Here is a 26,087-nt window from a genome sequence, read left to right on the forward strand (position 1 = left end):
TTGCATCAGTGTTGTAACACTGTGCTGTGAGGCTTGCATCAGTGTTGTAACACTGTGCTGTGAGGCTTGCATCAGTGTTGTAACACTGTGCTGTGAGGCTTGCATCAGTGTTGTAACACTGTGCTGTGAGGCTTGCATCAGTGTTGTAACACTGTGCTGTGAGGCTTGCATCAGTGTTGTAACACTGTGCTGTGAGGCTTGCATCAGTGTTGTAACACTGTGCTGTGAGGCTTGCATCAGTGTTGTAACACTGTGCTGTGAGGCTTGCATCAGTGTTGTAACACTGTGCTGTGAGGCTTGCATCAGTGTTGTAACACTGTGCTGTGAGGCTTGCATCAGTGTTGTAACACTGTGCTGTGAGGCTTGCATCAGTGTTGTAACACTGTGCTGTGAGGCTTGCATCAGTGTTGTAACACTGTGCTGTGAGGCTTGCATCAGTGTTGTAACACTGTGCTGTGAGGCTTGCATCAGTGTTGTAACACTGCACTGTGAGGCTTGCATCAGTGTTGTAACACTGCACTGTGAGGCTTGCATCAGTGTTGTAACACTGTGCTGTGAGGCTTGCATCAGTGTTGTAACACTGTGCTGTGAGGCTTGCATCAGTGTTGTAACACTGCGCTGTGAGGCTTGCATCAGTGTTGTAACACTGCGCTGTGAGGCTTGCATCAGTGTTGTAACACTGCGCTGTGAGGCTTGCATCAGTGTTGTAACACTGCGCTGTGAGGCTTGCATCAGTGTTGTAACACTGCGCTGTGAGGCTTGCATCAGTGTTGTAACACTGCGCTGTGAGGCTTGCATCAGTGTTGTAACACTGCGCTGTGAGGCTTGCATCAGTGTTGTAACACTGCGCTGTGAGGCTTGCATCAGTGTTGTAACACTGCGCTGTGAGGCTTGCATCAGTGTTGTAACACTGCGCTGTGAGGCTTGCATCAGTGTTGTAACACTGCGCTGTGAGGCTTGCATCAGTGTTGTAACACTGCGCTGTGAGGCTTGCATCAGTGTTGTAACACTGCGCTGTGAGGCTTGCATCAGTGTTGTAACACTGCGCTGTGAGGCTTGCATCAGTGTTGTAACACTGCGCTGTGAGGCTTGCATCAGTGTTGTAACACTGCGCTGTGAGGCTTGCATCAGTGTTGTAACACTGCGCTGTGAGGCTTGCATCAGTGTTGTAACACTGCGCTGTGAGGCTTGCATCAGTGTTGTAACACTGCGCTGTGAGGCTTGCATCAGTGTTGTAACACTGCGCTGTGAGGCTTGCATCAGTGTTGTAACACTGCGCTGTGAGGCTTGCATCAGTGTTGTAACACTGCGCTGTGAGGCTTGCATCAGTGTTGTAACACTGCGCTGTGAGGCTTGCATCAGTGTTGTAACACTGCGCTGTGAGGCTTGCATCAGTGTTGTAACACTGCGCTGTGAGGCTTGCATCAGTGTTGTAACACTGCGCTGTGAGGCTTGCATCAGTGTTGTAACACTGCGCTGTGAGGCTTGCATCAGTGTTGTAACACTGCGCTGTGAGGCTTGCATCAGTGTTGTAACACTGCGCTGTGAGGCTTGCATCAGTGTTGTAACACTGCGCTGTGAGGCTTGCATCAGTGTTGTAACACTGCGCTGTGAGGCTTGCATCAGTGTTGTAACACTGCGCTGTGAGGCTTGCATCAGTGTTGTAACACTGCGCTGTGAGGCTTGCATCAGTGTTGTAACACTGCGCTGTGAGGCTTGCATCAGTGTTGTAACACTGCGCTGTGAGGCTTGCATCAGTGTTGTAACACTGCGCTGTGAGGCTTGCATCAGTGTTGTAACACTGCGCTGTGAGGCTTGCATCAGTGTTGTAACACTGCGCTGTGAGGCTTGCATCAGTGTTGTAACACTGCGCTGTGAGGCTTGCATCAGTGTTGTAACACTGCGCTGTGAGGCTTGCATCAGTGTTGTAACACTGCGCTGTGAGGCTTGCATCAGTGTTGTAACACTGCGCTGTGAGGCTTGCATCAGTGTTGTAACACTGCGCTGTGAGGCTTGCATCAGTGTTGTAACACTGCGCTGTGAGGCTTGCATCAGTGTTGTAACACTGCGCTGTGAGGCTTGCATCAGTGTTGTAACACTGCGCTGTGAGGCTTGCATCAGTGTTGTAACACTGCGCTGTGAGGCTTGCATCAGTGTTGTAACACTGCGCTGTGAGGCTTGCATCAGTGTTGTAACACTGCGCTGTGAGGCTTGCATCAGTGTTGTAACACTGCGCTGTGAGGCTTGCATCAGTGTTGTAACACTGCGCTGTGAGGCTTGCATCAGTGTTGTAACACTGTGCTGTGAGGCTTGCATCAGTGTTGTAACACTGTGCTGTGAGGCTTGCATCAGTGTTGTAACACTGCACTGAGGCTTGCATCAGTGTTGTAACACTGTGCTGAGGCTTGCATCAGTGTTGTAACACTGTGCTGTGAGGCTTGCATCAGTGTTGTAACACTGTGCTGTGAGGCTTGCATCAGTGTTGTAACACTGTGCTGTGAGGCTTGCATCAGTGTTGTAACACTGTGCTGTGAGGCTTGCATCAGTGTTGTAACACTGTGCTGTGAGGCTTGCATCAGTGTTGTAACACTGTGCTGTGAGGCTTGCATCAGTGTTGTAACACTGTGCTGTGAGGCTTGCATCAGTGTTGTAACACTGCGCTGTGAGGCTTGCATCAGTGTTGTAACACTGCGCTGTGAGGCTTGCATCAGTGTTGTAACACTGCGCTGTGAGGCTTGCATCAGTGTTGTAACACTGCGCTGTGAGGCTTGCATCAGTGTTGTAACACTGCGCTGTGAGGCTTGCATCAGTGTTGTAACACTGCGCTGTGAGGCTTGCATCAGTGTTGTAACACTGCGCTGTGAGGCTTGCATCAGTGTTGTAACACTGCGCTGTGAGGCTTGCATCAGTGTTGTAACACTGCGCTGTGAGGCTTGCATCAGTGTTGTAACACTGCGCTGTGAGGCTTGCATCAGTGTTGTAACTGCACTGTGAGGCTTGCATCAGTGTTGTAACACCGCACTGTGAGGCTTGCATCAGTGTTGTAACACCGCACTGTGAGGCTTGCATCAGTGTTGTAACACCGCACTGTGAGGCTTGCATCAGTGTTGTAACACTGTACTGTGAGGCTTGCATCAGTGTTGTAACACTGTACTGTGAGGCTTGCATCAGTGTTGTAACACTGCACTGAGGCTTGCATCAGTGTTGTAACACTGCACTGAGGCTTGCATCAGTGTTGTAACACTGCACTGTGAGGCTTGCATCAGTGTTGTAACACTGCACTGTGAGGCTTGCATCAGTGTTGTAACACTGCACTGTGAGGCTTGCATCAGTGTTGTAACACTGCACTGTGAGGCTTGCATCAGTGTTGTAACACTGTGCTGTGAGGCTTGCATCAGTGTTGTAACACTGCACTGTGAGGCTTGCATCAGTGTTGTAACACTGCACTGTGAGGCTTGCATCAGTGTTTTGCTGCAATACTGTAAAGTCATTTTGTAATTATATGTCGAACTCTGATCTTCTTCCCTAAATCTCTACTTCTACGTTGTTTCAGCAAGACTGTCATAGGTATGAGTGCATTAACCAGGCGCCGGCGCTTCATAGTGTCTTCAAAAAAATACAATAATGTAATGAAGGCCACGTTAAACAGTACGAAAGAAACGATGCAGTTAAATGTAATACTATTTCAGTATTGGACAGTTAAATTGGAAATAGATTCACATTACGTCAATACATTCTAGCCTATTGTTAAGTCGCAAGTCAGTAAGAACATGGTGAAAGTCGGTATTTAGTAAGGTCAAGGATCTGGGAAATGAGAAAGCAAATTTTAAGTTGTGTGCCGTGAAGATCATTACAATTGACGGTGTAGTGGGGGAGACTAGTAGCTACACAAACATTGCCTGGCCAAAGATTTACAGTGGTTTATATGTGCATACTTAGTGAGTTTTATTTCCAGCTCTGCATTTATTCAGACTAGGACTGGTAGTAATACCTGTCCAGTATCTGTATTTGAGGCTAACACGCAGAGTTAACTCATTATATACAGAATATCGATGTATTTTTTACTGATAATTATGAATATTTCATTACGAATACGCATATGTTTGAATAAAGTGTATCTCTCAAGTCATCGAAAAGTATTTAAAACTGTTATACAACAGATTAATGAATAATTACGCAAGAAAAAGTATATTAAGACTGCAACTGATAGTTTGATTGCTTAATGCTGCAGTTTTCTCGGTATGTTTGATTTAAAACTGTCATTCGTTAGAATTTCGTTTGATAAAATGTAAATAAAGTCATGAATATCGTATTAACGTAAGTGCAACATAATATACGTAAATTGCTTGTGTTCAGAAGAACCATTAGAATGAGATTTTATCTTAGTGTTAAAGGTTGTTGTTCATGGTTGTCTGGCGTCATGTAACTTCCACATATAACTGTCTGACTCATGTAAATGTCAGCGGCTGTTCAGTAATTTCTTGGTGCAGTCTTCCATTCACTTGTTCCTCATTTACGATGCTTGTCGCCATGTAATTTTTAATTTAATTGATGTAAGATATTTTCATTAGGGGCTGAAGTGTTATTTATCTGCCTGTTTTGTATCTTCTCGGCCCTTCAAGGGAGGGAGGTGCTTTGGTCCTGGTGGACTCTAAATCCCAGGAATCGAAGCTACTTCACCCCTTCCCCGGATTATACTTAATTACCTGCAATTTCCCAGGCGATATATATATATATATATATATATATATATATATATATATATATATATATATATATATATATATATATATATATATATATATATATATATATGCAAAACAACCACTCTGAAAGAATAGAGAAATTCCAAGCGCATTCGTGACTACTTACATAATGTGAGTAGTCACGAAAGCGCTTGGAATTTCTCTATTCTTTCAGAGTGGTTGTTTTGCATATTCTGAAATCACCTGTTTACTGTGATCTTATTGCATATATATATATATATATATATATATATATATATATATATATATATATATATATATATATATATATATATATATATATAATGAGAGTATAGTTTTACCAACGCTCATATATGGGTGTGAAGCATGGATGATGAATGTTGCAGCGAGGAGAAGGCTGGAGGCAGTGGAGATGTCATGTCTTAGAGCAATGTGTGGTGTGAATATAATGCAGAGAACTCGTAGTTTGGAAGTTAGGAGGAGGTGCGGGATTACCAAAACTGTTGTCCAGAGGGCTGAGGAAGGGTTGTTGAGGTGGTTCGGACATGTGGAGAGAATGGAGCGAAACAGAATAACTTCAAGAGTGTATCAGTCTGTAGTGGAAGGAAGGCGGGGTAGGGGTCGGCCTAGGAAAGGTTGGAGGGAGGGGGTAAAGGAGGTTTTGTGTGCGAGGGGCTTGGACTTCCAGCAGGCATGCGTGAGCGTGTTTGATAGGAGTGAATGGAGACAAATGGTTTTTAATACTTGACGTGCTGTTGGAGTGTGAGCAAAGTAACATTTATGAAGGGGTTCAGGGAAACCGGCAGGCCGGACTTGAGTCCTGGAGATGGGAAGTGCAGTGCCTGCACTCTGAAGGAGGGGTGTTAATGTTGCAGTTTAAAAACTGTAGTGTAAAGCACCATTCTGGCAAGACAGTGATGGAGTGAATATTGGTGAAAGTTTTTCTTTTTCGGGCCACCCTGCCTTGGTGGGAATCGGCCAGTGTGATAATAATAAAAAAAATATATATATATATATATATATATATATATATATATATATATATATATATATATATATATATATATATATATATATATATATATGCAATAAGATCACAGTAAACAGGTGATTTCAGAATATGCAAAAGAACCACTCTGAAAGAATAGAGAAATTCCAAGCGCTTTCGTGACTACTCACATTATCAAGGAACTATGATAATGTGAGTAGTCACGAAAGCGCTTGGAATTTCTCTATTCTTTCAGAGTGGTTGTTTTGCATATATATATATATATATATATATATATATATATATATATATATATATATATATAATTAAAGTACACACATAATTCCCACACAGAGAAGAGAGAAGCTTGTAAAGACGCTTCGGTCCTACTTGGACCATTTGAAAGTCATACACACGACCAAAACGTCGTCACAAGCTGTTCTCACCTGTGTGCGGGTTGTGTGTGTGTGTGTGTGTGTGTGTGTACTCACCTATTTGTACTCACCTATTTGTGGTTGCAGGGGTCGAGTCTTAGCTCCTGGCCCCGCCTCTTCACCGGTTGCTACTGGGCCCTCTCTCTCCCCGCTCCATGAGCTTTATCAAACCTCGTCTTAAAACTGTGTATGGTTCCTGCCTCCACTACGTCATTTTCTAGGCTATTCCACTGCCTTACAACTCTGACTGAAGAAATACTTCCTACTATCTCTCTGACTCATTTGTGTCTTCAACTTCCAATTGTGGCCTCTTGTTTCTGTGTCCCCTCCCTGGAACATCCTGTCTTTGTCCACCTTGTCTATTCCACGCAGTATTTTATATGTCGTTATCATGTCTCCCCTGACCCTCCTGTCCTCCAGTGTCGTCAGGCCGATTTCCCTTAATCTTTCTTCATAGGACATTCCCCTTAGCTCTGGAACTAACCTTGTCGCAAACCTTTGTACTTTCTCTAGTTTCTTGACGTGCTTTATCAAGTGCGGGTTCCAAACAGGTGCTGCATACTCCAGTATGGGCCTGACATACACGGTGTACAGTGTCTTGAATGATTCCTTACTAAGGTATCGGAATGCTGTTCTCAGGTTTGCCAGGCGCCCATATGCTGCAGCAGTTATCTGATTGATGTGTGCTTCCGGAGACATGCTCGGTGTTATACTCACCCCAAGATCTTTCTCCTTGAGTGAGGTTTGCAGTCTTTGGCCACCTAGCCTATACTCTGTCTGTGGTCTTCTGTGCCCTTCCCCTATCTTCATGACTTTGCATTTGGCAGGATTAAATTCGAGAAGCTATTTGCTGGACCAGGTGTCCAGTCTGTCCAGGTCTCTTTGAAGTCCTGCCTGGTCCTCATCAGATTTAATTCTCCTCATTAACTTCACATCATCTGCAAACAGGGACACTTCTGAGTCTAACCCTTCCGTCATGTCGTTCACATATACCAAAAATAGCACTGGTCCTAGGACCGACCCCTGTGGGACCCCGCTCGTCACAGGTGCCCACTGTGATACATCATTACGTACCATGACTCGTTGTTGCCTCCCTGTCAGGTATTCTCTGATCCATTGCAGTGCCCTTCCTGTTATATGCACCTGATGCTCTAGCTTCTGCACTAATCTCTTGTGAGGAACTGTGTCAAAGGCCTTCTTGCAGTCCAAGAAGATGCAATCAACCCACCCCTCTCTCTCGTGTCTTACTTCTGTTATTTTATCATAAAACTCCAGAAGGTTTGTGATGCAGGATTTGCCTTCCGTGAATCTGTGCTGGTTGGCATTTATACTCTTGTTCCGTTCCAGGTGCTCCACCACTCTCCTCCTGATAATCTTCTCCATAATTTTGCATACTATACACGTCAATGACACAGGTCTATAGTTTAGTGCCTCTTTTCTGTCTCCTTTTTTAAAAATGGGAACTACATTTGCCGTCTTCCATACCTCAGGCAGTTGCCCAGTTTCCAGGGACGTGTTGAAGATTGTGGTAAGTGGCACGCACAATATATCTGCTCCCTCTCTAAGGACCCACGGGGAGATGTTGTCCGGTCCCATTGCCTTTGAGGTATCGATGTCCCTTAGCAGTTTCTTCACCTCCTCCTCATCTGTATGTATGTCGTCCAACACTTGTTGGTGTATTCCTTGCTGGTGTCCCCATCTGGTCTATCCCCCCAGAGTCCTTCCTGTCTCTACTGTAAATACTTCCTTAAATCTCGTGTTGAGCTCCTCACATACCTCTTGATCGTTTCTTGTGAGTTCTCCACCTTCTTTCCTCAGCCTTATCACCTGGTCCTTGACTGTTGTCTTCCTCCTAATGTGGCTATACAGCAGTTTCGGGTCAGATTTGACTTTCGATGCTATGTCGTTTTCATACTGTCGCTGGGCCTCCCTCCTTATCTGTGCATACTCGTTTCTGGCTCTTCTACTAATCTTGTTTTCCTGGGTCCTATGCCTCCTGTACCTTTTCCATTCTCTGTTGCACTTAGTTTTTGCCTCCCTACACCTTCGGGTAAACCAAGGACTCGTTTAGGTCTTCCTATTATTTCTGTTTCCCTTGGGAACAAAACTTTCCTCTGCCTCCTTGCACTTTGTTGCCACATATTCCATCATCTCGTTTACTGATTTTCCTACCATTTCTCTGTCCCACTGAACCTCCTGCAGGAAGTTTCTCATACCTGTGTAGTCCCCCCTTTTATAGTTTGGCCTGTCCCCTTCAGTTCCTGTTACCTTCTCCACTTGTAACTCTACTATATAGTCAAAACTCAGAACCACGTGATCGCTAGCTCGTGTGTGTGTGTGTGTGTGTGTGTGTGTGTGTGTGTGCGTGCAGGATTCGAATCTGCCCATTGTATCAAAGTACAGTGATCTTTGATACCAAGATAATGTTTGTTAAAAGTTCACCCGTTTGCAAATTTTTAATCATATATATATATATATATATATATATATATATATATATATATATATATATATATATATATATATATATATATATATATATATATGGCGCTTCCCCTGTGAATATAATAATATGGTGAGTACAGTTGAGTAAATGTTTCAGTTTTGCTCTCCACTTCATGCCACATTCAGTTATTGTTTCGTATTTGTATTTTGTCTTAGTTTCACTTCAGTCTTTACTTATTTTAATTTGCCAGATAAATTATGTTTCTTGATTTTTTTATAAATTACGTCAATGTACCGCATTATCAATTTATTTTTACATCCATGTGTCATCTGTTACACTTGTAATTCCTGTGTCATCTGTTACACTTGTAATTCCTGTGTCATCTGTTACACTTGTGATTCATGTGTCATCTGTTACACTTGTGATTCCTGTGTCATCTGTTACACTTGTAATTCCTGTGTCATCTGTTACACTTGTAATTAATGTGTCATCTGTTACACTTGTGATTCCTGTGTCATCTGTTACACTTGTGATTCCTGTGTCATCTGTTACACTTGTGATTCCTGTGTCATCTGTTACACTTGTAATTCCTGTGTCATCTGTTACACTTGTGATTCCTGTGTCATCTGTTACACTTGTGATTCCTGTGTCATCTGTTACACTTGTGATTCCTGTGTCATCTGTTACACTTGTGATTCCTGTGTCATCTGTTACACTTGTAATTCCTGTGTCATCTGTTACACTTGTAATTCCTGTGTCATCTGTTACACTTGTGATTCCTGTGTCATCTGTTACACTTGTGATTCCTGTGTCATCTGTTACACTTGTAATTCCTGTGTCATCTGTTACACTTGTGATTCCTGTGTCATCTGTTACACTTGTGATTCCTGTGTCATCTGTTACACTTGTAATTCCTGTGTCATCTGTTACACTTGTGATTCCTGTGTCATCTGTTACACTTGTGATTCCTGTGTCATCTGTTACACTTGTAATTCCTGTGTCATCTGTTACACTTGTGATTCCTGTGTCATCTGTTACACTTGTGATTCCTGTGTCATCTGTTACACTTGTAATTCCTGTGTCATCTGTTACACTTGTGATTCCTGTGTCATCTGTTACACTTGTGATTCCTGTGTCATCTGTTACACTTGTAATTCCTGTGTCATCTGTTACACTTGTAATTACTGTGTCATCTGTTACACTTGTAATTCCTGTGTCATCTGTTACACTTGTGATTCCTGTGTCATCTGTTACACTTGTGATTCCTGTGTCATCTGTTACACTTGTAATTCCTGTGTCATCTGTTACACTTGTGATTCCTGTGTCATCTGTTACACTTGTGATTCCTGTGTTATCTGTTACACTTGTGATTCCTGTGTCATCTGTTACACTTGTGATTCCTGTGTCATCTATTGCACTTGTGATTCATGTGTCATTGTTCACACTTGTGATTCCTGTGTCATCTATTGCACTTGTGGCTCATGTGTCATTGTTCACACTTGTGATTCCTGTGTTACTTGTTCCACACATGTGATTCATGTGTCATTGTTCACACTTGATTCATTATCATTGTCCACACTTGTGATTCCTGAGTCATTGTTCACACTTGTGATTCATTGTCATTGTTCACTCCCACACCTGTGATTCTCGTGTCACCACTCCCACACCTGTGATTCTCGTGTCACCACTCCCACGCCTGTAATTCTTGTGTCACCACTTCCATGCCTGTGATTCTCGTGTCACCACCCCCACACCTGTGAGTCTCGTGTCACCACTCCCACACCTGTGATTCTCGTGTCACCACTCCTACACCTGTGAGTCTCGTGTCACCACTCCCACACCTGTGTTTCTCGTGTCACCACCCCCACACCTGTGAGTCTCGTGTCACCACTCCCACACCTGTGTTTCTCGTGTCACCACCCCCACACCTGAGAGTCTAGCGTCACCACTCCCATACCTGTGATTCTCGTGTCACCACCCCCACACCTGTGAGTCTCGCGTCACCACTCCCACACCTGTGATTCTCGTGTCACCACCCCCACACCTGAGAGTCTAGCGTCACCACTCCCATACCTGTGATTCTCGTGTCACCACCCCCACACCTGAGAGTCTAGCGTCACCACTCCCACACCTGTGATTCTCGTGTCACCACTCCCACACCTGTGATTCTCGTGTCACCACTCCCACACCTGTGATTCTCGTGTCACCACTCCCACACCTGTGATTCTCGTGTCACCACTCCCACACCTGTGATTCTCGTGTCACCACTCCCACACCTGTGATTCTCGTGTCACCACTCCCACACCTGTGATTCTCGTGTCACCACTCCCACACCTGTGATTCTCGTGTCACCACTCCCACACCTGTGATTCTCGTGTCACCACTCCCACACCTGTGATTCTCGTGTCACCACTCCCACACCTGTGATTCTCGTGTCACCACTCCCACACCTGTGATTCTCGTGTCACCACTCCCACACCTGTGATTCTCGTGTCACCACTCCCACACCTGTGATTCTCGTGTCACCACTCCCACACCTGTGATTCTCGTGTCACCACTCCCACACCTGTGATTCTCGTGTCACCACTCCCACACCTGTGATTCTCGTGTCACCACTCCCACACCTGTGATTCTCGTGTCACCACTCCCACACCTGTGATTCTCGTGTCACCACTCCCACACCTGTGATTCTCGTGTCACCACTCCCACACCTGTGATTCTCGTGTCACCACTCCCACACCTGTGATCCTCGTGTCACCACTCCCACACCTGTGATCCTCGCGTCACCACTCCCACACCTGTGATCCTCGCGTCACCACTCCCACACCTGTGATCCTCGCGTCACCACTCCCACACCTGTGATCCTCGTGTCACCACTCCCACACCTGTGGTTTCCTTGTCACGTGTTCGTAACCATGACCTTGATAAGCAGCATGTTTCAGTGGCCATCCAGAGGAAGTTGACTGTTTTATTGTTTTCATTCAACTAGTTGTTGGCTTGTCGCATGGCTCGTACCCCTTCCCCACCGCATGATGTTGCCTCTCCCCTCCTCCTCGTACCCCTTCCCCACTGTATGATGTTGCCTCTCTCCTCCTCCTCCTCCTCCACCAGCATGATTTGAGCTTCCTCCTCCTCTTCCATCAGCAGCATGGTGTTGACCGCCCCCTCCTCCTTTCCTCCCACCAACATGATATTGGCTATTCCCTTCTCCTTTCCTCCCACCAACATGATGTTGGGTATTCCCTCCTCCTTTCCTCCCGCTTGGAAGCACTTGACTTGTACTCGTTGGAACGCAGGAGGGAGAGAGATATCATAATCTACACTTGGAAAATCTTGGAAGGAATGGTCCCAAATCTGCACACAGAAATCACTCCCTACGAAAGTAAAAGACTGGGCAGGCGATGCAAAATGCCCCCAATAAAAAATAGGGGCGCCATTGGTACACTAAGGGAAAACACCATAAGTGTCCAGGGCCCAAGACTGTTCAACAGCCTCCCGACAAGCATTAGGGAAATTGCCAATAAGCCCCTGGCTGCCTTCAAGAGAGAGCCGGACAGATACGTAAAGTCAGCGCCGGATCAGCCGGGCTGTGGCTCGTACATTGGACTGCGTGCGGCCAGCAGTAACAGCCTAGTTGATCAGGCCCTGATCCATTGGGAGGCCTGGTCATGGACCGGGCCGCGGGGGCGTTGATCCCCGGAATAACCTCCAGGTAACCAACATGATGTTGGCTTGTTGACAGTGATAATTATCACTGTGTTTTCCTCCACCATCATGAGCACACCCGGGTGTTACCTTTATTATTGTTCTCTTACCACAAGTGTTTCTTTGTAACTGCCACTTTTTACTGGAGGTTTTATAAGTGCTTCATTTTTGTTTCTCCCAACACAATTAAGTCATTACCTCACCTCTCCTTCCCATTCATCCCTTGGCTCCTCCCCCGCCTTCCCAGTCCTTCTGCTTCATGCCCCCCTCATCTACATTTCTACTCGCACTCTGCCCTCTTTCCCTCTCTCCCTCTCTCCCTCTCTGCCCGCCTCCTTCCTCTGTCTTCCTTCTCACTTCCTCTCTCCTTCCTTTTTCATGCCACCCACAATTTGCCACTTCACCCTCTCGCCAAAAATCTGTGTAAACACAGATGTGTTTACATGAGCTGATGATTAATCGGGTTTCAAGCCTCTCGGTTACATGACGGTCATTAAGGCTGCTGTTACCCTGGTCACCACCAAAAAGAAAGAAGAATAGTCCCTAAAATAAGGATTAAAATAATCTCAGCGTATATATGTACTGAGAAATGCACACTTCTCCGGCACCCCGCCTTCCCTGTGCCATTTCACATATAATGTATATTCCTGTCCTCAACCATCCCACCACCACCTTTCTCCCAGCTCACACTCAACACACGAACAACCCAGCAAGACCACCAAAGAAGAGCCCGCATTCACCGGTGACCCCTATATCTCTCCCTTTCAATCTTCGCCCACCCACCCTTCACCTTGCACATCCCCCCAGCCCCCAGCCCCGAGCTCTCACCTCCACACCAGCAAAATAAGGGGCAAGAAACTATGATATCAGAACACAGTAACAACAAACAAGGTTACAGTCTGTTATACTACTGCTCATGCTTTCATAAGAGCCTGCCTGGTAGGCAACGTTCTTGCTTTTCACGCAGTGTCCGTGGTTCGATCTCCGGCAAAAATGGAAACATTGGGCGTGTTTTCTTGACACCTGTTGTTCCCGTTCACCTAGCAAGTAGGCACCTGGATGTTAGTCGATTGGTGTGGGTCGCATCCTGGGGGGGGACAAACAAGATTTAAAGACCCCAATGGAAATAAGACAGACAGTCCTTGATGACGCACATTTTTGGGTTATCATAGGTGGCTAATCCTCTGGGGTTAAAAATCCGAAAATCTTATCTCTTATCTCAGTATCGTCACCACGAGTGTATTCAAACCCACAGAGCTGGCATTTTCTTTTGCGAATATTAGTCTTTTTAGACAGAATTTTGAAGAATGAATTGTGCGGAGTTTTCTATGTGAAATGACTTGCCAGTGCCACCAAGCAGCAAACTTGCCAGTGCCACCAAGCAGCAAACTTGCCAGTGCCACCAAGCAGCAAACTTGCCAGTGCCACCAAGCAGCAAACTTGCCAGTGCCACCAAGCAGCAAACTTGCCAGTGCCACCAAGCAGCAAACTTGCCAGTGCCACCAAGCAGCAAACTTGCCAGTGCCACCAAGCAGCAAACTTGCCAGTGCCACCAAGCAGCAAACTTGCCAGTGCCACCAAGCAGCAAACTTGCCAGTGCCACCAAGCAGCAAACTTGCCAGTGCCACCAAGCAGCAAACTTGCCAGTGCCACCAAGCAGCAAACTTGCCAGTGCCACCAAGCAGCAAACTTGCCAGTGCCACCAAGCAGCAAACTTGCCAGTGCCACCAAGCAGCAAACTTGCCAGTGCCACCAAGCAGCAAACTTGCCAGTGCCACCAAGCAGCAAACTTGCCAGTGCCACCAAGCAGCAAACTTGCCAGTGCCACCAAGCAGCAAACTTGCCAGTGCCACCAAGCAGCAAACTTGCCAGTGCCACCAAGCAGCAAACTTGCCAGTGCCACCAAGCAGCAAACTTGCCAGTGCCACCAAGCAGCAAACTTGCCAGTGCCACCAAGCAGCAAACTTGCCAGTGCCACCAAGCAGCAAACTTGCCAGTGCCACCAAGCAGCAAACTTGCCAGTGCCACCAAGCAGCAACCTTGCCACTGCCACCAAGCAGCAAACTTGCCAGTGCCACCAAGCAGCAAACTTGCCAGTGCCACCAAGCAGCAAACTTGCCAGTGCCACCAAGCAGCAAACTTGCCAGTGCCACCAAGCAGCAAACTTGCCAGTGCCACCAAGCAGCAAACTTGCCAGTGCCACCAAGCAGCAAACTTGCCAGTGCCACCAAGCAGCAAACTTGCCAGTGCCACCAAGCAGCAAACTTGCCAGTGCCACCAAGCAGCAAACTTGCCAGTGCCACCAAGCAGCAAACTTGCCAGTGCCACCAAGCAGCAAACTTGCCAGTGCCACCAAGCAGCAAACTTGCCAGTGCCACCAAGCAGCAAACTTGCCAGTGCCACCAAGCAGCAAACTTGCCAGTGCCACCAAGCAGCAAACTTGCCAGTGCCACCAAGCAGCAAACTTGCCAGTGCCACCAAGCAGCAAACTTGCCAGTGCCACCAAGCAGCAAACTTGCCAGTGCCACCAAGCAGCAAACTTGCCAGTGCCACCAAGCAGCAAACTTGCCAGTGCCACCAAGCAGCAAACTTGCCAGTGCCACCAAGCAGCAAACTTGAATTTTAAATCTGATTTCAAATTATACATCAATTCGAACACCTGTCCGGCGACTCAGATGCAGATATTAAGCTTTCCGCAGATATAGAAGACATTGCTAGAACAAAGATATCTTCATGAGGAAACCGGGCAGCTTTAGCCTGACAGATTATACCAGTAGTCAGTCTGGCAGTGTGGCGTAAGCCTGGCTCTGACAGTACAACTCATGAAACCCGTTATATGCGGAGTGTCGTAATTTTACTTCACAGTTTTCGTATGTATTTTTTAATACCGGCCGTTTCCTACCGAGGCAGGGTGCCCCGAGAGACAGGAAACACTTTCACAATCATTGTCTTGTGTGGAGAAATTTTCTCCAGGAGGGGGGTATCAGCCCCCTTCAGCCCCTTCAGCCCCTTTCAGCCCTGAGGGGCCAAGCCCTCTCAGAAGGGGCGAGCGTCTTGTTTACTGCTACAGTGAGTAATTGATCACAGATGCCGTACGAGTATGCGTGGTCAAATGACCTCTGCTCCTTGCAGTCCAGTGTTGCAAAGTGTATTTTTATAAGAGACAATACATCTCTTACTTTAGCAGGACAATTAAGGAAAATCCTGCTGCCACTTTATTACCATAGTAAAGATAGTGGACATTGTTGTCTATGCTTAAGACAGCAAGAAACAAACATTCTGCTTTGCTTCATCGAGGAAGTGGCAAGGAAGCAAAAAGTACTAAGTCAGCATTTTTTTTGTGCAAGGGGCAGTGGCGGCATGGGGCGCTGTGGCGTTTTCAGATTACTTTTGACTCCACTGAGAGTGACACTGACGCCAGGATAACCAACGAAGAACGATCTGTGCGTTAGTGTGAACAAAGTGTCTCATAAAACACAATAAACACTTAAGAGAAGTGTGATCAGCTTCTTCAGTGATAACATTGTGAACAATAAAGACAAATCTTGTGGAACATAGTGTACCAGTGTGCGTTTCCTAGACAATGGAAGATGTGGACATCCAAGGACACTTCAGCTTCTATCAAGTCACCGATACCTGTCGAAGGTGTGAAGAACACCATAGCTCACGTTACAAGAGCAAGGTATGTTACGAATTTCTTGTGGTACGGGGGACTGCGCAGTTCTTGAGTCGCAAGGAGTTTGTAATCAGCCTATAGTCGGCAGTAAGGTGTGGACTTTTGAGTCCAAACAAGTAAGTTGTCAGCCATCAGTGAATGAAATATGCTGACATAACACCCCCTAGGGGTAATTTGTAATCTTACAAATTATAAGTCTTTACAGCCCATTGAAAGATGGTTTCGACAGCTTTTAGACCTCGTCTGCAGGGGCGGCTGTGTAGACGATTTGCTGTCTTTTATCAGCTAAGTGTTCACTATATTTATATTTATAAATATCTTAGCTGGTAAAGCCATTTCTCAACATCTTGTCTTGTCAGAAACGTGCTGACATTACAGCTCAGATGGCTCTTTGAATTGCAGTGTCCTCACCCCTCCTTCAAAGTGCAGGCACTGGACTTCCTACCACCAAGATTCAAGTCTGGCTAACCGCTTTTCCTGAATTCCTCACCAACATCACGTTAAGTCATAAGACCACTTGCCTCCTCTCCTATCTGACGCGCTCACTAGCGCACTCAAAACCTTCACCCCCTTCATAAATGTGCAGATTAAGTTTTCACAAATTCTCCATTTGATGAGTATCAGTGCCAAATGGGTATAGACAATTTGCTACATGTGGCTAATGATGAACGTCTAGACATTTGTGTGTTACTGGTGGTCCAACAAGTGACTACTTGAATTAATTCCAGACAAATAGCAGGTGCTGATGGGAGAACGAAGGCTGCCAAGTAGTGTCATGTCTCAGTAGGAAGCAGCTACTGGTGGAGTGGACGTGATCACTGGAAACACATGAAGATGATGATTGCTACTAATGCCACATTATGCAATCTATATACTTATTTTTTTTAGCGTGTTGTCAGTTCGTTACTCCTGAATGATCTTCGCCGCTTTATTATGCACCTTATACCCATCCTGTGGGCGTAGTCAATTAGTAAGTCATCCTAAATAATTTGAGTTAATTAAGCCTCATAAATCAATTGAGTGTAAATATAACATCATGGGATACATTAAACAGGTTACTGATAAACAAGATGTTGACCAAGAGTTGGAGCTCTGGTTACATAAACCACAGTAAGATATAACAGAATTGGTTTTTCATGATGAAAGAGGGTAACTGAGGTTCGAATTAAGCTCCTGACCCGCATCTACATCACAGTACTATAGACTAGAACTGCAGGCACTTTGTGGAGAACTGGTTAGATAAGTACACTTTTCTGCATGAAACAAACATAAGACAAGCATTACTTATCTTTTAACAGCATGATTTCCAGCAGCCTCTCCCTGGAAATCCCTTCGGGGTGCCGTCTCAGTGTCCACAGCGGCTGTTGATTAACAAGTTATTCATATAATTTGTCCCAAAGGAGCGTATATCAGCATTTCACAATTATCTGAAATGCGTAGTGGTACTCGGTTTTGGGTGAATCACTCTCACGTCACGGGATCTATTGGCAATTTCAGTCAAATCTCACCTCTGCCTATTAGCTCCAGTTAGTGTGGGTATGGCTGGACTTACCTGGGTATTGTAACTGACCCAGTTTCCCCTAGTTTCTTGTAGGGGAAGTGTGACCCTGGTATCGTTGTCTGAAGTAGGTTCCTACATATGCGTAGTTATATTGTCCTCACTCGTTGATAGGGAGTCACTTAGGTCATTCGTTACGCGATAGGATGACATCTTGTCTCTTTGTTCATAACACCTGAATGCATACCGCGACACAGACTTTTACACTTTATCGGGATTATACCGCGGATTATACACTCGTGTTTCTTTTTAACACTAGTTTTCCTATTGGAGATTGACAGTATTTCAGAGTTTAACACTAGTTTTCCTAGTGGAGATTGACAGTATTTCAGAGTTTAACACTAGTTTTCCTAGTGGAGATCGACTGTATTTCAGAGTTTACCTCATAAAGTCATTATTTTCTTTGTTCTCAGCGGGAGATTAATGACGTGTTCACGCTCTGGTATCTGAATTCCACCTAGCTTGTCGCCCTGCCCAACGCCCACCAGTTCATCGTCCGCACAAAAGAATTGCTGAGTTCAGCTGTGTATCTCTTCCTTACTACACATTGCAACAAGGAATAACATAAGAAGGTTGTTTCCTTTTTGTTTAGCTGTATGCTAAAAGTTATAATGTCCCCAACTTGTAGACAAGTGGGGCGCAGGTTTTCTCTTAATTTTCCTACTAAGGGGAAAAGAGTAATTACTCTCGTTTAACCCTCACTGTGTCCTTGTTCATTGATCAGAAATTCTTGCAAGGAGAGAGCCGTGCATAGAGATGCCTGGTACTTATGTAGTTCTAATAAAGCTGTTTGCGAGGAAAAGTCCACTAGCCCCTTCCGGGAGGGCTAAGTCCTTCAGAGGATTGAGGGGGGCTGAGAGATACCCCGTTTACTGGAGAATTTTCCCCACACATTTGGTTGATGGCTATTATATCCCCAATATTCAAGAAAAGTGATAGAACGTATTAAGGAATGCATCGAAGACAGAAGATGAGTCACGGAGAAACTAAACCCCAGGAGGGGTAAATGCAAGGAGGAGAGTTCCCTAAGGATCAATCCTTGATCCTATACTGTTCCTTTTATATGTAAATGAATTATCAGAAGAAAATGTGTATATCTAATGAAGAAAATACCAACGGAAGATGACTGTAGGAACACCTTGACGGCTGCATGAATGATCAACAAGTTCTTTTCAAGTTGAATTCCAAAGAAATGCATAACATCAGTAACGTCTCGGAACATGAACAGTGAATATTTCTGCTCAGTATTTGTCATATACGTAATAGTACGTCAGAATAACGAACATAAGAATGACCTTTACGAACCTGGACAATGAATATTGCAAATCAATATTTGTCACATATGTAATAGCAGTTTGTAACTGCAAAACCAGTATGAACCTCACTCCTTGTCAAAAGCTTATTGAATCCCTAGAAAGTTTATAGGCTCATCACCTGATTCGTTCTGGAGCTGGAGACTACATGAACTTGATTTTATGATCAGAGGATCAAGAGGAAACATGATCACGACATATAAAATATTCCAGCGCACAGATGAGAAATTTCAATTACTCAGATATGGTAAACATGAGGAAATTAAATCTTCATCAGAGTACAAAACAAATTCTGGCCACAAAATAGAGCGAAACACCAACGTCAAAGACCTGGGAGTGATTATGTCGGAGGATCTCACCTTCAAGGACCATAACATTGTATCAATCGCATCTGCTAGAAAAATGACAGGATGGATAATGAGAACCTTCAAAACTAGGGAGGCCAAGCCCATGATGACACTCTTCAGGTCACTTGTTCTATCTAGGCTGGAATATTGCTGCACTCTAACAGCACCTTTCAAGGCAGGTGAAATTGCCGACCTAGAAAATGTACAGAGAACTTTCACGGCCCGCATAACGGAGATAAAACACCTCAATTACTGGGAGCGCTTGAGGTTTCTAAACCTGTATTCCCTGGAACGCAGGAGGGAGAGATACATGATTATATACACCTGGAAAATCCTAGAGGGACTAGTACCGAACTTGCACACGAAAATCACTCACTACGAAAGCAAAAGACTTGGCAGACGATGCACCATCCCCCCAATGAAAAGCAGGGGTGTCACTAGCACGTTAAGAGACCATACAATAAGTGTCAGGGGCCCGAGACTGTTCAACTGCCTCCCAGCATACATAAGGGGGATTACCAACAGACCCCTGGCAGTCTTCAAGCTGGCACTGGACAATCACCTAAAGTCAGTTCCTGATCAGCCGGGCTGTGGCTCGTACGTTGGTTTGCGTGCAGCCAGCAGCAACAGCCTGGTTGATCAGGGGCTGATCCACCAGGAGGCCTGGTCACAGACCGGGCCGCGGGGGCGTTGACCCCCGAAACTCTCTCCAGGTAAACAGACTAAACAAACAAAGAAAAGCTGTTTGACACAGGTCGTGGACGAGAGGACACGAAGCTACAGTCCGAGACTTGATCCAAGGAATTGTAAGTTAGTCTCATATTGTTGACGTAAACTATGTGGAACTGAGACCCTAGGGGCTGGGATCCCCCCCCCCACCTCACTAGCCGATTACTTTTTTTTTTATTTATTTATTTATAATTTGAGCACACTTACAGAGGTACAAAAAAAAAAAATACAGATAAGAGCAGCATGCCAAAGCCACTTATACTATGCATAGCATTACGGGCTGGCTTAAAATTAACTTAAGATTAACTAAGCAATGATGAAATCAGTGAAAAACATTAATGTAAACTGATTACTATAAAGCACAAGTGATTATTACAAAGACAGGTCATATGGTTGTATGCATTGTTATAAATTCAGTAGAATGGAGTATTCTGTTAGGTAGTGTATTTAAAAAATAATAAAGTTAGATTGGGTTTTAGGTTTAACATTTATGTGATATAATTGTGAGAAACATTTAAGATATACAATTTATAAGGTTCAGTTATTCAGTATTTATTTGGTTTTGGGTGAGTAAGTGATCTTTGAGAAGAGACTTGAATTTATAAACAGGTAGTGTTTCTTTTATATTTACAGGTAATGAATTCCAGATTTTAGGGCCTTTTATGTGCATTGAGTTTTTGCATAGCGTGAGATGGACACGAGGAATATCAAAGAAAGTGATCTGTGCCTTGTGTTATGGTCTATGTGTTCTGTTGAGGTTGGCAAGGAGATGTTTGAGGGGAGGGTTAATATCAGAGTTGAGTGTTCTATGTATGTAATAGGTGCAGTAATAAGTATGGATGTTTTGTAGTAGGTGAGTAGGTTGAGTGTATTGAATATTGGTGGAGTGTGCTGCCTGTAGTGAGAATTTGTTATCATTCTAACTGCAGCCTTTTGTTGGGTAATTAGTGGTCTGAGATGGTTACTTGTTGTTGAGCCCCATGCACAAAATTCCATAGGTGAGATAAGGGTAAATAAGAGAGTGATATAGGCCAGGAGGGCTGACTGTGGAGCATAGGTACCGTATCTTCGATAGTATGCCTACAGTCTTGGAAATTTTCTTAGGAAATTTGTTGTATATGTGTATGAAATTTGAGTCTATTATCAAGGTTGGATTCCTAAGAATTTTCCCTCTGTTAGCTTTGTGATAGGTGAATCCGTTTATCATTATGTTAAGAGGGACATCTGTAGCTCTGTTACCAAACTGAATGAAGTAGGTTTTGTCAATGTTTAGTGTAAGTTTGTTAGTACTCATCCAGGTAGATATTTTCTGTAATTCAGGTATTTACAGTATTGGCTAGCGTGACTGGGGCTCGGGTGGAGAAGACGTATGTTGTGTCATCAGCAAACAGTGTGGGTTTGAGTAATAATTAAGCATTTGGTTAGGTCATTTATGTATAGGAGAAAGAAGAGACCAAGGACACTTCCCTGTGGGACACCAACTGTAATTGGTTGTGCAGAAGAGTTTGCCTTTGCCCCTATGCACATGGCCATTGGCTTTGCTGTTGATAGGTATGACTTGAGGTAGTTGAGGGAGTGCCCTCATACCATAGTGTGACAATTTTACGTGGAGCAAGTCATGGTCAACTGTATCAAAAGCTTTATTGTAAGTCAATGAAGATCCCCAATCAGGACTTCTTTTTCTTTTTTCTATTGCAGTGTATATATGTTCTAGCATGTGTATAATAGCATCATTAGTATTTTTATTAGGCCTGAATCCAAATTGGCAGGGGTTGAGGTATGTTTTGGGAGATAAGGTAGGAGTAGATTCGTTTCCATGAATTAATTTTTCGAAGATTTTTGAGAGAGGGTGTAAGTTGGATATTGGCCTATAGTTATTCAACTCTGTTTGGTTTATCCTCCTTTGTGGATCAGGGTGACCCTTGCTATTTTGAGTACTGTAGGGAAGGTGGAGGATTCAATGGATTTGTTAAAGAGTTTCACAATGATTGGTGATAGCACTTGTGACACTTTTTTGTATATAAAGGGTGGTAAGGTATTTAAATCTCCTGCCTTGTTTTTTAGTGCGTTGATAATAAGGGAGACTTCGTATGGGTTAGTCGGAGCTAGGAACAGTGTGTTCGGGTAGTTGCCGGTGAGGTAGTCATTTGGTGGGGTATCTGAGCTTGGGATTTTATTGGCAAGGTTTTGTCTCATACAGTTGCCATAAAAACTGCTTGTGTTACATGTTTATATAATACAAGTGTATTTTGTTGTGGACGTAAATTTATTTACTATTATGGAAGCAAAATTTTCTTGCTGTCAGTATTTTTACAGAAGCATTGATAAAATACTCGTGCATATGTTTATTTTTTAATGTGAAACCATTAGTATAAACAGAATATTTAACACTGAGTGTGTGTATAAATGTATGCAAAATTAATTTTATGTAATGACCAATGATTAGTCTTGCATGTTCTAAATTGCATGAACTGACTGTGCATGGTATATACTTAGCTAGCTTGAGTTATTGTTACGTTAGTAACTCCAGAGACGCGCGAAGAAAGGTAATAGGCAACGTTTTGTTAGTAGAATTCTGTAAGTTGTTGACAGTCATGGGTCGAGCCACACTACACTTCTTAGTTACTAGTAGCACTTGCCAAACACATTGGTTTCTTCCAGTGAATTCCTTTCGTTATATTGCGCCATTATAACACTTTCACCAAACACTCGTAGTTGTTGGTAGTATTTGCCAAACCCACATTGTTTTCCACCATTGAATTCCTTTCCTTATATTGCGCCATTATAACACTCGTAGTTGTTGGTAGTATTTGCCAAACCCACATTGTTTTCCACCATTGAATTCCTTTCCTTATATTGCGCCATTATAACACTTTTACCTGCCAAACATACCATGTTCTTCACCGGTGAATTTTTTTCTTAAATAGCTTCATTATAGCACTTGTAGCTCACAGACGAGTTAAAGCTGGCTTGTGTAAATACATTAAAGGTTACTTTTGTCCTTGTACCTTTAAGTGTATTGCTTTATGTTAAAGATTACTTTAACTGATATTCAGTTCGTAGTAGGAATGTATATAAGTAGTTTATAGAGCATTGCTTTTTTTTTTTGTCTTACATTTGCTTCATATAATCTTGAGGCTTTTATTGCTTGTTTCTTGTAGTATTTGTGGTGTGTAAGTGAATGTTTGTAATGTACCTATATATTCATACGAGTGTGGCAGATGCTCTGGACAATCTGTCAAAAGAGTAATTTAGAAAAGCTTCGAAATGGCTGCCTATGCTTTTCAAATCATCCAGTTCGATAATGATCCCTCCCCTTTTTGGCTGTCTGTTGCTGTTTGGCCCCCCTGCGACTACCTGGCCCCCGCTAACCCTGCCTGGTCGTCTTTGTTGCCTTGCAGACGTGCCAACAGCGGCTCCATGCACAACCTGACCAACCTGAGGACAGCCACCTCTCAACTCAACCTCTCCAGGCATGGGTAACCTCCTCACCCACAGCGGGAGGCACCGCCTTCAAATGCCTTACCACTTCCTTATTTAGTTTTGTCCTTTTGTTTTCGTGTATCACACTGCTATGTTTGTTGCTAACTACTACTTATACTATATTAATGCTAACTACTTATTTTGCTACAAAATACTCCTACCTGTATTACTATTACCCTTCTCGCCCTTATCTTCTCCTCTCCTTCCATCCTCTCTTCATTTTTTTTTATTTCTTAATGTTAATTAATTTTCGTCTCTTATAGCTGTTTATATAATAATAAATTTACCTCTTCCTTGTCCATAACTGCATTCCTCTTGATCTTCGCCACTACCGTTTCCCTTCGTGATCCCTCCTCCGTGTTCAGAATGTTCTGCCTCATTCTGCCATCCAGTTATACTTTCCCCAGTAGCTCTCCTCTCTTCCCAGTCTTCCACTAAATCTCTTCATAGTTTATTTTGTAATATTAGTCTTTCATAACCATTTATCTTTAATCTTTTCCACCTTATTAATTATTGACGTCTTGTAGGCTTTCATTATTATTTCATCATAGATTATTCCCTAGTCAGTATACTTCGTCAGGTTTATATATATCCATTTTCCTTTTTAATATTCATACTTATCCTCTATTTTGCCTTATATGCAAATGTTTATTATTACTCTACACTAATACATCGTATAGTACGCTTCACTCCCTCCTACTTCATTATCCTAGTCTTTCTCGCTTATTTTTTAACACTTTTTTTCGTAATTTATATATCACTCCAGGTATTAGGAGTACATACACACGTGTAGAAATGCACACCTGCTCTCCCACCACTTGGAAACACACACTTGTTCTCCCTCCCTGGGAAACTTATACTTGTTCTCCCTCCCTGGGAAACTTGCACTTGTTCTCCCTCCCTGGGAAATTTGCACTTGTTCTCCCTCACATGGAAACTTGTACTTGTTCTCCCTCACAGGGAATCTTATACTTGTTCTCCCTCCCTGGGAAACTTGCACTTGTTCTCCCTCCCTGGGAAATTTGCACTTGTTCTCCCTCACATGGAAACTTGTACTTGTTCTCCCTCACATGGAATCTTATACTTGTTCTCCCTCCCTGGGAAACTTGCACTTGTTCTCCCTCCCTGGGAAATTTGCACTTGTTCTCCCTCACATGGAAACTTGCACTTGTTCTCCCTCACAGGGAAACTTATACTTGTTCTCCCTCCCTGGGAAACTTGCACTTGTTCTCCCTCACATGGAAACTTGTACTTGTTCTCCCTCACAGGGAAACTTGTACTTGTTCTCCCTCACAGGGAAACTTATACTTGTTCTCCCTCCCTGGGAAACTTACACTTGTTCTCCCTCCCTGGGAAACTTATACTTGTTCTCCCTCCCTGGGAAACTTATACTTGTTCTCCCTCCCTTGGAAACTTATACTTGTTCTCCCTCCCTGGGAAACTTATACTTGTTCTCCCTCACATGGAAACTTGCACTTGTTCTCCCTCCCTGGGAAACTTATACTTGTTCTCCCTCACATGGAAACTTATACTTGTTGTCCCTCCCTGGGAAACTTATACTTGTTCTCCTCCTGGGAGGGCTTATACTTGTTCTCCCTCCCTGGGAAACTTATACTTGTTCTCCCTCCCTGGGAAACTTATACTTGTTCTCCCTCACATGGAAACTTATACTTGTTCTCCCTCCCTGGGAAACTTATACTTGTTCTCCCTCACATGGAAACTTATACTTGTTCTCCCTCACATGGAAACTTATACTTGTTCTCCCTCCCTGGGAAACTTATACTTGTTCTCCCTCCCTGGGAAACTTATACTTGTTCTCCCTCACATGGAAACTTATACTTGTTCTCCCTCCCTGGGAAACTTATACTTGTTCTCCCTCCCTGGGAAACTTATACTTGTTCTCCCTCCCTGGGAAACTTATACTTGTTCTCCCTCCCTGGGAAACTTATACTTGTTCTCCCTCACATGGAAACTTGCACTTGTTCTCCCTCACATGGAAACTTGCACTTGTTCTCCCTCACATTTAAACTTATACTTGTTCTCCCTCAGAAACAGTATTGGAACCCCTCAAGAAGGGAGGAACCTTCATGCTGGTAAAAGGTTCTTTATCCAAGGAAGAGGACCTATCCTCTCCTTCCTTGGATCAAATATCACTGACTCCTATTCCCCAGGTGCTTTATGACTCCTGCGGATTTAGCACTTCCTCGTGATTAAAATAAAGAAATCACTCCTTGGGAACACACTTGTTTTTTTCCCATTGAAACACACGTGTTTCCCTTTGAAACACACGTGTTTCCCTTTGAAACACACGTGTTTCCCTTTGAAACACACGTGTTTCCCTTTGAAACACACGTGTTTCCCTTTGAAACACACGTGTTTCCCTTTGAAACGTGTTTCCCTTTGAAACACACGTGTTTCCCTTTGAAACGTGTTTCCCTTTGAAACGTGTTTCCCTTTGAAACACACGTGTTTCCCTTTGAAACACACGTGTTTCCCTTTGAAACACACGTGTTTCCCTTTGAAACACATGCTTGCTCTTTCTCCTTTGAAACACATGCTTCCTCTTTCCCCTTTGAAACACATGCTTCGTCTTTCCCCTTTGAAACACATGCTTGCTCTTTACCCTTTGAAACACATGCTTCCTCTTTCCCCTTTGAAACACATGCTTGCTCTTTACCCTT

The 26,087-nt window shown here is 43.9% G+C and overlaps 1 protein-coding gene across 1 annotated transcript in view; it reads left to right on the top strand.

Moving 5' to 3' along the window:
• Positions 1 to 26,087, top strand: part of LOC128706092 (echinoderm microtubule-associated protein-like 2) — a gene marked incomplete at its 3' end in the record, with an annotated part of 261,186 nt that overhangs the window by 113,181 nt on the left and 121,918 nt on the right. The window contains 1 exon segment of the mRNA XM_070091803.1: positions 23,325 to 23,402. Coding sequence (XP_069947904.1) covers positions 23,344 to 23,402 — 59 coding nt within the window.

This window comes from Cherax quadricarinatus, chromosome 3, assembly GCF_038502225.1.
Source record: "Cherax quadricarinatus isolate ZL_2023a chromosome 3, ASM3850222v1, whole genome shotgun sequence".
NCBI classification, from domain to species: domain Eukaryota; kingdom Metazoa; phylum Arthropoda; class Malacostraca; order Decapoda; family Parastacidae; genus Cherax; species Cherax quadricarinatus.